General features: G+C 33.3%; 1 protein-coding gene across 2 annotated transcripts; it reads left to right on the top strand.

The window, feature by feature from the left end:
* The first annotated feature begins 3,086 nt into the window (after nt 1-3,086).
* On the top strand, nt 3,087-10,539 carry LOC128550239 (thioredoxin-like protein 4A). Of its 2 annotated transcripts, none has more exons than XM_053528858.1 (2): nt 3,087-3,246; nt 8,785-10,539. In XM_053528858.1, exon 2 carries the CDS (start codon nt 8,813-8,815, stop codon nt 9,239-9,241), a length of 429 nt encoding a protein of 142 aa, XP_053384833.1. In that variant the 5' UTR covers nt 3,087-3,246; nt 8,785-8,812; the 3' UTR covers nt 9,242-10,539. The 2 variants fall into 2 exon arrangements, with proteins under 2 accessions (XP_053384833.1, XP_053384834.1); XM_053528859.1 differs by having other exon boundaries at nt 3,176-3,199.
* The last annotated feature ends 2,923 nt before the right edge of the window (nt 10,540-13,462 follow it).

Raw genomic sequence — 13,462 nt, 5'->3', positions numbered from 1 at the left:
CTTTAGTTTAGTTTGATGATAATTTATTGCAACCATTATACGCAATAATACATATGTAGCGATGGACCGGAGTGGAAGAAATACAGACATTAAAATAATTGTTAAAAATCACTTTTAGGTCTTTTGGTCAAAGCTGACTAAACTTTTTAAATTAATATAAATTGCAGTATATTTGCCTATTTATCTGAAAATGTAATTATGTAGACAAATTGACAACAAAAACAGACCTGAATACATTTTGATTAATTAGTCTAACTTTCGCACCTCTTTAAAATACTAATTCCATGATTGGCCACTTTCCAAAAAAAAGTAGCCTCCCTTAAAGGGAAAAGAATGTTGTTCTTATGTTAATTCCGTTTGCTAAAATTTCTTGAATCATTTAAAGAAGTGGAAGAATTTTAAAAATCGGCTAAAAAATGAGAAAGTTATTAGCATTTAAATATTTGATCAAAATGGTCGCCATTTTGTTTCCATGGCAACAAAAACAAAATGGCGGATTTATAAAATTTCTATATAAATATTGAAACTGTAATTACATATTTCTGCAAAATAATTTTTCTATTTTTTCCAGCTATAATGAAAGAAATTATCATGTTTTACATCTTACACTCAAGAAACGTATGAAATTAATCTTTTAAAAGGTTATCTTTTAAATAATGAATTCAGCAGTGTGTAAATGACGTCATAAATACACTAATATGGCTGCCTCAATGATCAGCCATTTTCCTTAATTTCAAACTGCCATATCTTTTTCAATAGTGGTCCGATTTTAAAAATTCTTTCAGCGTTATGAAAAGCTCGAAGATTGCTTTCATAGGAAATTAACCTATTTTCAGGCATTCCTTGCCCTTTAACTGCAACTCACAGCACGCGGATGCGCACCAGACCAGCACACAAAGACAAACACATGCACAGACAAAAACAATGCAAACACATGAGGGCAAAACGAACAAGAAAAAGGACACGGTATGGCATCGCCTTGGAACAGTCAGTGCAACAAAACACCACGGGGTCTAAAACCGGTTTATGGCCAGGTGAAGCCCTACACAAGCAAGGCCAACAGAACCTAAGTTATGTAACACAAAAATGCTCTTGTAAATTTATATAAAAAGCAAACCTCAAGAACCAAAAACTCATGTACTCAATGCCTTTACAGAAGACAGATCATCGAGGGAAACACCCTTAAGGGGCACGACGAATTAGGCCAGAAGACAGATATCAAAAGAGTAATATGGATAATCCGGTGTTGACATAAACTTTTATTTAGTTTACCACATCGGTCTATTTTAATTTAATTCATACCATGTACCTGAGATAACAGACATGTTCAATTTTCTTTTCAAAATTATGGTCAATTTAAATTTCCTAGGTATGGCAAAACAATGAAGAACAATATTTTTTTTTTGATGATTTTTTCCAAACTATGAAACTCACTGTAACTGAGACCTTAACATGTTACTGACAACATACATTTAGTAAAGTATGTAAAAAGTCAAAATTGTACGATCAGCAGTTTTAAAGTTATTTGCGAATATAAAGATAATTGGAAAAGACGAACATTTCTCTGAGAAATAAAATGATGTTGTCCACAAAGCGAATTGTATGCATTTTTGTTTCTTGTATAAATTTTCGTCAAAAAACGTTGCATAAAAGTTATGTAGCAAAAAATCACCATTAAAAGAACTGTTTATCTCCTATCATATGAAACTCTAACTATGACTTTTCAAATAACGGCATTTCTAAAAAGATAAAAGCGACCAATGGTCAAGGTTGCAAAATGGTGCTGATCCATCCCAATGCACACTCTTACATACCAGATTTTAACCATTGCTCTCTGGGTTCACCTCGGGTACCATGTCGAACATCTGATGAATAAGCGTGCTGAGTGGAAGTAATACCGACAAACTAAACGATCTATGATATATTCTATTTCATATTAACCATTTATAATTCCATAATGCTTTTATTTTGGTGTAAAAAGCAGATAAAGCAGTTGTGTATGTAGACAGTATGCATATTATTACACGGTTAGAGAAGCACCACATGCACTTTCAATACTGCACGTGGTCTTATACACTCAGAGAAATGAAGGGGAGTAATAAAAACAGTCTATTCAGTTATACTTTCTCTCCATAATGGTAATCAATATTCAAGTCTTTGATAGCATATGGGAAAACAATTATCGATTGCATTGAAAAGAAATCAATATACCCTATATTCCTAAAAATGACAGTCACAAAAAGGTTTTTCTCTACAAAATGATGTTACTATGATGCTCTTTTTACAGCCTTTCTAAAAGATTTTAACTTGTAAACAGGGCCCACGACAATGCTCTTAACATTAAACAAACTGGGAAAAGCTTATTCCATGGAAAATTTCAATATTCTATTTAAGATATTATTCTAACAATAGCAAAACTTTGACGATAATCTAGATAATAAAGGTACGATTGCGTGTAGCTTAAGTATGAGTACAAGAATATTGATCTGCAATTCTTAATCCAAACTCCTTTCGTGCACACGCCTTTCCTGTCATTGCAGATTTTTTATTGCTTTTGAGAACCAACTGCCAGTGTGTTTGATAGCAATTAACGTATTTGCAAAAGAAGTCTAGATGCATTTGAGTTTCGCTTTCTTCGTATCGTTGCACTTGAAATATACATTTTGATGTACGATTGGTATTTCATGTTAAATCGTTTTGTGGAACAACTGCTAAAATTAACCTACCTATATGCCTACCCTACCCTACCAAGCCCTACTCTAACCTTCTTACAAACCTTATTACTTACTACTCTCAATATGTGCTTCTAGTTTTATCTGCGCAGTCGGTCCGTCCACAGATGATGTAAGTAACTGAAATGAACATGATAAATACGACAGTGTGATACTACCTACCTTCCTATCTATCTGTCTACCTGTCTGTCCACCCACAAACCGACCCAACCAATCTCCTGAGACAGCCTGCTTGTAAGTGTTCAAGAGTGCATCTGAACACAGACAACATGTAATTGTGCCAGTGAGACGTCAACAAAAAACAAACATACAAAAAAAAAAAAAAAAAAAAAAAAAAAAGAAAAGAAAAGAAAACTGTTAGCCAAAGGGCCCAGATACCGGGTTTCGGCAACGGCTTTTTAGCCGTTCTAGTTTCTTCCAGAAGCTTTCAGCAACGTAAAGTAGTGAGCGCCTGCAGGAAAAAACTTGTAATCAATTTACTTATTTGTATTGAATTTTCCTGTTCTTAAACGCGGTAAGTTTTATTTATACTTAGGTAAATACTACGTTAAATGTTTTAGTATTTAATTCTGTAGCCAAATCTTTACAGATATTCCCCATACATTTTGATATCGATAGTTTCTGAAGTGTGGTAGTTTCCGGATGTTCAGGTCATTCTGCTTTATCATCTGTAGCCAACTTCAAGAACAGTTAAAAGCTGATTATACCTTAACCCCCAGCAATTTGCAGGTACTACAGTGTACTCGGGTATTCCGATCAAGTTTTCCTAAAAATTTTAATGGCAGTGGCTAGAGGTCCGGCGGTATCAAGACTTTTCACCTCCTAGACGTTTCTCCCCTAGACTTTTCACCTCCTGGTTGTTTCACCACAAGATGTTTCACCTCCTGTTTATTATATTGATTAAGCAGGTGTTAAATGTTCTTTTGTTATACTTGATTATCTCTGATAATGGTAGGTGTTGAGCAGTCTCAAAGATAAAAGAAGTTTTAGCACATACTTAATCAACATACTTGGCAACTTTATTATTATTTGGAATTAAAAAATAGTTTTGATTACAGGGCTTTTCATCCTATTTCCCAATTGAAAATGAGGTCATTTTCTCCCAACTGTGGCAGAGGAACTTCCCAAAATCTAAAAAAAAAAAAAAAAAAAATTGAAATTATAATTTATATTCCACAAATAGGAAGCAATGAGCTCATTTATGATTAGGAAACCACCACATTGTGTCTTTGTTACATACCTCTTTTGCAGAAGGAAAAAAGACCCTGTTTCAATGAAATGCTCTTTTCCCGAAATGAGCAATTATCGCGTATGAATTTCCCAATTTGAAAGGCCAGGGCCTCTTCCCAATTTCCTGGTGAAAAGCCCTGGATTATAAAGTTTTTAAGAAAAATTCTGTAGTCTTTTAGAAATGTTTTTGAAGACTAGATCTATTGAATAAATTTATGTTTTTTTTGCATATTTATATTTCCTATATTTTAATCTTCCTGATTAAATCAAAATAATTTAACATTTGTTTTTTTAAAATCCAGCTAGAGGTCCGGTAATCAATATGAATACCGAGAATTGTATTTACAAAGAGCAGACTATATTTTAAAAACAGAAGATGATTTCAAAGGTTTGTTCTTGTATTTTTCTGGTTGTTTTAAATACATGGTAAGTCACAGGAAACAGAAGTATTTATAATTCTTTAATCCCGGGAAAAATTCGATCGCGAATTCGACAAATAATTAACAGCAGTTTTTATGCCGTAATCGGAAGCTTTTATTATTAGCTCGACTATTCAAAGAATAGTCTAGCTATTCTACTCACCCTGGCTTCGGCATCGCACCTTGGTTAAGTTTTTGCATGCAAGTACATACAGCTATCATTTAAAGGCATATAGCTTTGAAACTTATTTTTTTCTTTTTCTAGGTCAATTACCAGCCTAACTGGGTCAAGTTCCATAACTCTGACATGTATTTTGAGCAAATTATGCCCCCTTTTGGACATGGAAAATTCTGGTTAAAGTTTTACATGCAAGTTACTATCTCCAAAACTAATTTAATGCAGATATTGAATTGAAACTTCACATGTGTCTTTGGGGTTATAAAACTAGTTATAAAACATTTTGGGAATGCCACCAACACCAGTGGAATTGGGAAAATTCTCTTGGAAATTGTCTTAATTGGGAAAATTTGCAAATTACCAAAATCTATGTAAAGTGTTTTTTATGTGAAATATTGATGAACTGCATTTCAGTATTGTCCAACAGTATTATAACACCTACATATACATACAAATTAGCAAAACTATCTTAAAACAGCAAAAACCCTAAAAGGTACAATCATTTGGGAATAAAATTTTCAAATTTGGGAAAAAACATACTTTTTTGCTTTTGGATTACCTCCTTTTACAGGAGGTAAATTTATAGGGGAAAAAAGCCCTGCACTATTGCCGTTACTCATAATAATTTTCTACCTTTAGATGTTTACCTACAGATACTAGTTTTAAAATGAAATGCTCTTCGGAATGTTGGAAAAACTTTATGATCGCTAAATCACACAAAATAATTATTCTGAATTAAAAACTAAGACCATAATGAAAGTTGTATTTATTTGTTATTAGAGTGGTGGAACCTATGCTCGCAGTCTTTTGTACATATATAATCTATTTAAGAAGCAAGAAAAAAACCATTACGATTTTGTCTTTGCAAAAACATAAAGTTGTCCTCCTTTTATAGAAACATGTTGTTGATGTGTGTCATCACTTGACTTAGTCGTCTTGTGAGCTATCGAAACGGCATACATGAAAAGGTGAAATTTCACCCTGAAGGGAACCTATGCTGGCGGTATGTTATATTTATTAAACTACATGTAAAGCCGAGAAAAAATTTCAAAAGGCTAAAAATGAACAAACAAGCATAATTATGCGAGTATAATATTTAGAACATTACACATTTATTATGTGAAAAACAAAAGAAATGATCATGAAATTTCAATAGTATGTGCCTCTTTGTGTATATTTATCTCACAGAAATGGAGTCACTATAAGAACAAATATTAAAAAACATAAATATTTGCATCGTACTTAAACATTCTTTCGGCAGTAAACTTCTTTGTTTTATATAAATATTACTCTTTAAACTTCATTTTAAAGAATAGTAATTCTGTTTTTATCAAACTAATTCAAAATTAGAAAGTTCCTGAAGTGTTTGTAAAATACCGCCATTTTGTGCTATGTGTCAAATTTGACAGTTTGGGGAAAATTCATTATAACTTTGGATTTTACACATTTATTTTTTTTTTATCTAAGTTGCTCTTAAATATATTTTATATCTGAAGGTAATGCATGATTTCTAATATACTAACTTTGACTGGGTGATTTTGACGTATTTGTCTGAGATTTGTGCGACGAAAACAGATTGCGTAAAATGTATCGGCTGCGGTATACGTCACATAAGCCGCACACACGGCTATCGCTACGTTTGTTGCACATCATCACTGGTGGGTGTTGAACATAGCATGATAAAATATTTTTTGTCTGTGCTTCAGCAGAGAGCGTATTTATCGAGATACCGCGAGCATAGGTTCCACCACTGTACAGTTTCAACATGGAGACACCCCGCCATTCAGTGTAACACATAGTAGCATGTAAAATGGCTCTGACTTACTATTGACATGAGTTCAAGGCATTTTTTAATGAATGGGGTAACACTAGTAAATATTTAACTGTGATGAAAGAAAAGTGAGGCATATTATGTTATAAATAAACAACTATTTGGTATAGAATAGAACAGACAAAAGTACAGTGATTCAGAATACCCCATATTTAATGACTTTTGTTTAATAGAAACAACCTTTTTACATGCAATTTTTAGAATATTTATATATTTGTAGTGTGATAGGTAAAAATGTATATATTGTACACTATATTCATGTATCATCTAACTGTGTACATCACCTTACAATAAAGTAAGAGTCTCTTGAATAGTCTTAGCAGCTGTATTTTCTCGGCAAAAATTAGCATCTCGAGTATATATGAGCCGTGCCATGGGAAAACCAGCATTGTGGCTTTGCATGGAAAAAAAGCTGCATGAATCCAGACCAGCCTACGCATCCGCGCAGTCTGTTCAGGATCCATGCTGTTCGCTTTCAAAGCCTATAGCATTCAGAGAAACTGTTAGCGAACAGTATGGATCCTGACCAGACTGCGCGGATGTGCAGGTTGGTCTGGATCCATGCTGGTCGCAAACCCGCTATGTTGGTTTTCCCATGGCACAGCTCATATACAACATACTTAACTTGTGTTTATTGCTTGAAAAATAGGTAAATGATATAACCTACGGTTGTTTAATATGCACAGATGCGTAAAGATTACAAACATTAATATAACATAAGTAATTGTTGTCATCAGCTGTAAAACGTTTTGAGTGGCCAGCATTTTAGACCAGTTTGGAATACATGAGTAGACTGTATTTACAGCTGGGTCGACTGGGACAATTTCGATAAGGTGCCTTGCCCAAAGACACACTAAAAGCCATGAATTGAACCTGGGGCCTTCACCTTATATTTAAGAAAGCCTCTTAACCCGCTTGAACACTGCATCCACAATAATGATAAATGGAACTAATAATTCACAGTTTATGTGCAGAAATGGAAGTTCTTTTTTATCAAATTTGCATTTTCCTTGGGACTGATGGATTCAGATAATAAACCTTTACTTTTCTGTAGTATTTTAGACTTAAAATGTGCTCATAAATTCATGAATTTGTTTTACTTCTTGAGTAACAGTGACAAACAGAATTCGCTTTTGAAATTTTATATTCAGTATGTTTTCCACCTGTGGCCTGAGTGGATACAATTAATAAAAAGAATATTTACAAAAAAAATTAATAACAGCAACTTTATGAAAGCTAGTCATAGTTTTTCCACAGCAATTTCTATATACACTCATACACTCACTCACTCACTCACTCACTCACTCAGGGCTTGGTGCAAAACTATTGTAACTGTATATAAATAAAGAACAAGATACAGTAGTTTTGCGCTAAGCCCTTAATTTAATTTAAATTAATTTAATTTAATTTAATTTAATTTAATTTAATTTAGTCTGGTAATACAGTAATCTGTTTACTACTGGACCTCTAGACTTCTTAAATCTAAGGCAAGTAAAAAACTGAGTCATCCTGGGTCAAAAATTATGTCCCTCTAGGTTTAAAGGTGGATAATCAGATTTTGGCCATGTAACGGATTTGTTTGAAACTTTAATGTCTGATCATTTACACCCATTTATGTTCTCTTAACGCTTAATACAAGTTAGATTTTCACTGGAGGTATTTTTAAAATTTAATTTTCCTATCCTGGTTGCCCAACCAAGATGGAGTTAATTTATCATAAGTATAAATTTGATAAACATACTTTGCCTAAGGAAAGGTATAAATATTAGACATATTGTAATATATTTGTAAAATATTTGCATTAACAATTATGTATTTAGTTGTTATTCATTAGAAACGCAAGTTTGAAAAAATATTATTATCTCCCTTTGTCTATCTTGGTTGCGCAACCAAGATAGATTGGAAATAAGTGAATTCAGAACAACTACACAGCTTTTAAGCTTGCCTTTTGGTTAGGATTGTTAAATACTTAATATGTCTATCAAATGCAAATGTAAAACTAGAAATTGTATCGAAATAAGAAGAAATATCCAGGTTTTTAAATACTTTCATATTAAAGGGGAATAATTACAAAATTTTATAAAAATTAATAAAATATACATTTCCAATAGGAATCTATCTCTATGTAATGGGTCTTTTGTTCCTTAAATAAATCTCTACCAGAATATACAAAAAGTAAAAAATGTCATAAAATGTTGTTTAAATATGATTGACCACCTTTAATAATAAAAATGATGTTAGTACTCCACAGTCAGATTTGTATGAATGAGTATTGATAAAATAAGAATAATAAAAACATTTTAGGTTAGTTACTCACACCGTTGATGCTTTCAGCAGATGTTTCTGAAGTAGAATATTCTAAATGAAAAGTAATGTCATTTTCATCGTTTTCAGGGAGTGCGCTAGATTGTTAGAGAGCAACATGTCTTACATGCTGCAACATCTTCACAATGGATGGCAAGTAGACCAAGCAATTCTGTCTGAGGAAGACAGGGTCGTTATCATTCGATTCGGGCACGACTGGGACCCGACATGCATGGTAATGGACGAGACACTATACAAGTGTGCCGAGAAGATGAAAAACTTTGCCGTCATCAACCTGGTAGATATCTCAGAAGTTCCGGATTTCAACAAGATGTACGAGTTATACGATCCGTGTACCTGCATGTTCTTCTATAGAAACAAACATATAATGATTGATTTGGGAACGGGTAATAACAACAAAATCAACTGGGCTATGGAGGATGTACAAGAGTTCATTGACATAGTGGAAACAATTTACAGAGGTGCAAGAAAAGGCAGAGGTCTTGTGATCTCGCCAAAAGACTATTCAACAAAATACAGATACTGATTGTTTCACTCTTGTTCATTTTTATCTTGTAAATATTTCATCTGAGTAATTTTAGTAATCGTTAATTCAGTGAAATCTTTTTTTGGCATCCTAAAATGATATCTGTGAACTGAGAAAGAATTCAATGGAGTTATCTCCAAATATATGTCACAGGATGAACATATTTTTGAAAGAGATTTAAATCAGTACTGTTCATACTTTACAAATATGATATGAAATAAAACTGAAGTTCTACTAATTTACATCAAAAGAGGGCTTTTATAGATGTTTTACGGATTAAAAATTCTAAATTTGGAAAAGTTTTAAATAAATCTTAAGGCATACCCCTTTAACATGCCTGTTTAATAGCTCTATCAGTTTAAAGCGAAATGAAAGATAGTTATTTCTTTTACATTTACATTGCTCTATTCTTTGATGATCATTTTTAAGTCAGTGTCAGAAATTTTGAAAATACACCAAGGAATTCAAGAATCATCATCTGATCATAAAAACATATTGAAAACTCTGACTTGACAATATATGGTATCTTCACATTTATATCTGTACTTAATACATGACATATCAATTACCTGTCAAAAGTTTGTGCAATATGATTATGAATGGTCTATTTTCAAAACATGTTTACTGGGCTAGTACATATAGGTCAAAAAATTAAAAGTAAACCTTAAAATTACTTTCTCATGTCAAGTAATAAAACTCTGAATAGCTTGATGATTAACCTTTAGCCTGCTGCTGGCAAGTGATTCTGCCTTTGCGACCAGTGCAGACCAAGATCAGCCTGCACATCTGTGCAGGCTGATCATGGTCTGCACTGTTCGCTATTCAGTCAGTAAATTTTCATTGAACACCCCTTCAAATAATTAATGGTACTGCCCAAACTGAATGATGGGCAGTCCATTTTAGAAATTTAGCAGGGTAAGGGTTAATGATTAATAGTCAAAACTACTGGCAAGTCATTCAGTAAGTGTATACTTTTGAATTAATACAGTAATATAATATTGCATTGTAAGTCTTTTTATGTTGTTTTATTAATAAAATTTGAATGTTGAAAAGTTTTACTGAAGAAAGAAAAATTCTATGATAATCTACATCTTAAAGTATTTTCAGTTTCTTGTGTTGAGATGAGTTTCAGGGTTAAGAAATATTAGTCATTTAAGAGGCTTTTGCAAAATAAGAAATTGAAATTTATGTTAGAAAATTCAGAGAATGGCAGTGATTCTTCTGAGACATTTAAATGTTGTAATATTGTAAGTGTATAGTGAAATGTTGATTGATAAATAAATCAGGTAGAGCAATGATATAGCATTGGTGTTATGTATTGGATGTTTAGAAAATTGTCTACTGTTATTGGCTAGAATACACAAACTGTTTAAAAAGCATTTGTCTATGTCATGGTTGGGCTCATAGTGAGCTTGTACACACCAGTGGCTAGTTATTCTGGGGCACACTGGGAACAGTTTTGTTTGAGAAACAGCAGCATAAATGGGGCATTAGAGCTAGAAACTGAGATATTAGCAACTTCTCTTTTGCAATTCTTGTATTGAATGATTTGCATTGAGTTCTGCCATTTCATTCAAGTAAGTACTGTAAGTCACTCCCAACAGATAAAAGCTATATATGTTATTTGTGAATTTTTAGCTCATCTGAATACTACTGACTGTGATCAAATATAAAAAAACTATGATATTATGAACTTACCCTGTATGACAGTTGATTAACATTACTTTGAAGATTTTTTTAACAAAACTGTGTTTGATTTATGGTTTGTGTGACCTTGACCTTGTCATAATGAGCAGTTGTGCTCAGGTGAGCAATACAGGGGATAATGGTCCTCTTCTTATTATTTTGCTTTAGTCGCAGTTTCTTGTCTGAAAGAAGATTAAAACAAATTACAAAATGAACAAATAAAATATGATCACCCTGTGTCTATTGTCTTCATGAACAGTTTTTACTGTAAGGTCACAGGATCGACCCAATCTTAATGAAACTTATTCAGAATGTTTGCTGTAACAGAATCTCAGAAAATTTTGATTCTAGGTGAAAACTAGGTCACAAGGTCAAATAATAGGGAATAGTTTGACAGCCTACAGGCACAGTTTTTACCTGATCTTCATGAAAAGCTTTGTCTCGATGAAGTCTAGGTTAAGTTTGAAACTGGGTCATCTGGGATAAAAAAATACTAGGTCACTAGGTCAAATCATAGAAAGCCTTGTTATCACAACTATGGCCATATTTATGTCTCCCACCACACAGTGGTGTGGGAGACATATTGATTTACTCCAGTCTGTGTGTGTGTGTGTGTGTCTGTCACAAAGCTTGTCCGCTCTCTAAATCGAACATTTCTCATCCGATCTTCACCAAACTTCAACAAAATGTGTCTGTCAATAAGTGCTAGGCCAAGGTCGATAACTAGCCAAATCGGCCTAGGCACTTCGGAATTATGGCCCTTGATTTACCAAAAACACTCAGATTTCTTGCGCAGTTTTACCCCTAAACCGGCGCCTATACTACTAGTAGTATATAGGCGTCCTTTTGGTGTCAAGAAAGCGCATGCACATGTGGATTAAGTAAACAGTTTATATAGACTGACTTACTATTTAGATGATTAGGCAGTTGTGGGAGACATGCGCTTTTCTCAAAAGCATCTCTAATTTCTGTCTAATTTTCATTGAATCTGTTCAATATGAAAAATCTGCTCAAGTTCAAAACTTGGTCATGTGAGCTCTGAATCCAAGTTACATAGCAAAATCTTAGAATGACTTGAAACACTTGAACTGATCGTCATATAACCTTGTCTGAATATATATCTTTCTTAAATATATGTATAAAACTGGGTCATCCAGGATCAAGAATTATGGGACTAGGTTTAATCATAAAAACATTGTTAATACTCCAGAAGTCACATTTTGTTACCTGATCTTCATGAAACTTTGCTACAAAAAATATGTTATGTTTGAAAGTGAATCACCTTGGATCAAAAATTAGGTCACTAGTAAAAGTAATAGAAAAATTGGTTAATACACATAAGGCCTTATTTCTACCCAGTCTACTTCAGACCTGGTTAGAATATTATAATTACTCTTAATGAAATCCATGTCAAATGAGAACTATGTCACCTGGGTTCAAATACTAGGTCATTGCCAAATCTTAGAAAAAACACCTTTCTAGCAGTATAAAGGCCATGTTTTCTACTTGATTAGCATGAAACCTTGTCTTTATAAAAAAATTAAAATGGGCTTACTTGGATCTAAAACTAGATCACTAGGTCAAATCATATGAAAATTTGTTAACCAACAGAGGTGACTGTTTCTCCTGATCTTCATGAAACATGGTCAGAATCTTTGTCTTTATGAAATGTAGGTCAAGTTAGAATACAGTATCTAGGGACAAAAAAATCACAGCCTTGTTCACAGAAATCCAAGGCAAATTGGAAACTGGGCTTTCTGTAGAAAAAAGGTCAGGTGAGTAATACATGCCTTCATAGTCCTCTTGTTGAATTAAAGATCAGATATTGATTTAAAGGACCATCGAATTTATAAAATCTTCCACACTTAATACGAGTTTACACATAACTTTATTAATAGCAGCTGAAATTTAGACAGTTTCTTTGAGACTGAATGAATATATCTAACGAATTTATGTTTGAACAACTGAAAATGTCGATACTAGAACTATTGCGTACGTTTGCTTTGCTTACAAAACTTATTTAGTAGGCAACACATTAGTGTATTTTGTTCAGAAGACATTAGAGCCGTGCGATGGGAAAACCAACATAGTGGGTATGCGACCAGCATGGATCCAGACCAGGCTGCGCATCCGCGCAGTCTGGTCAGGATCCATGCTGTTCGCTAATAGTTTCTCCAATTCCAATAGGCTTTAAAAGCGAACAGCATGTAGCCTGACCAGACTGCGCGGATGCGCATGCTGGTCTGGATCCATGCTGGTCGCATACCCACTATGTTGGTTTTCTCATGGCACGGCTCATTTATTTAATTATAATCATATTAATGTAATTATTAAAGTTTACCAAACACAGACGACCTTTTTTACAGTTACATGTCTTGATGTTCTAGTAGAACCATAATTTATTTATCATATAATTCCTGTATAGAGACAATGTTAAAATCTGAAAACAGACCAAACAATAACGACAATTAAGACTTTTATCTTCAAACTTCGTTACGTCACAATATATTCTAAAATCTAAAGTCTATGTTTACT

Source organism: Mercenaria mercenaria, chromosome 17, assembly GCF_021730395.1.
Source record: "Mercenaria mercenaria strain notata chromosome 17, MADL_Memer_1, whole genome shotgun sequence".
In the NCBI taxonomy this organism is placed as follows: Eukaryota; Metazoa; Mollusca; class Bivalvia; order Venerida; family Veneridae; genus Mercenaria; species Mercenaria mercenaria.
The sequence above is the reverse complement of the archived record's forward strand: the minus strand, read 5'-3'. Positions and strand labels throughout refer to the sequence as shown.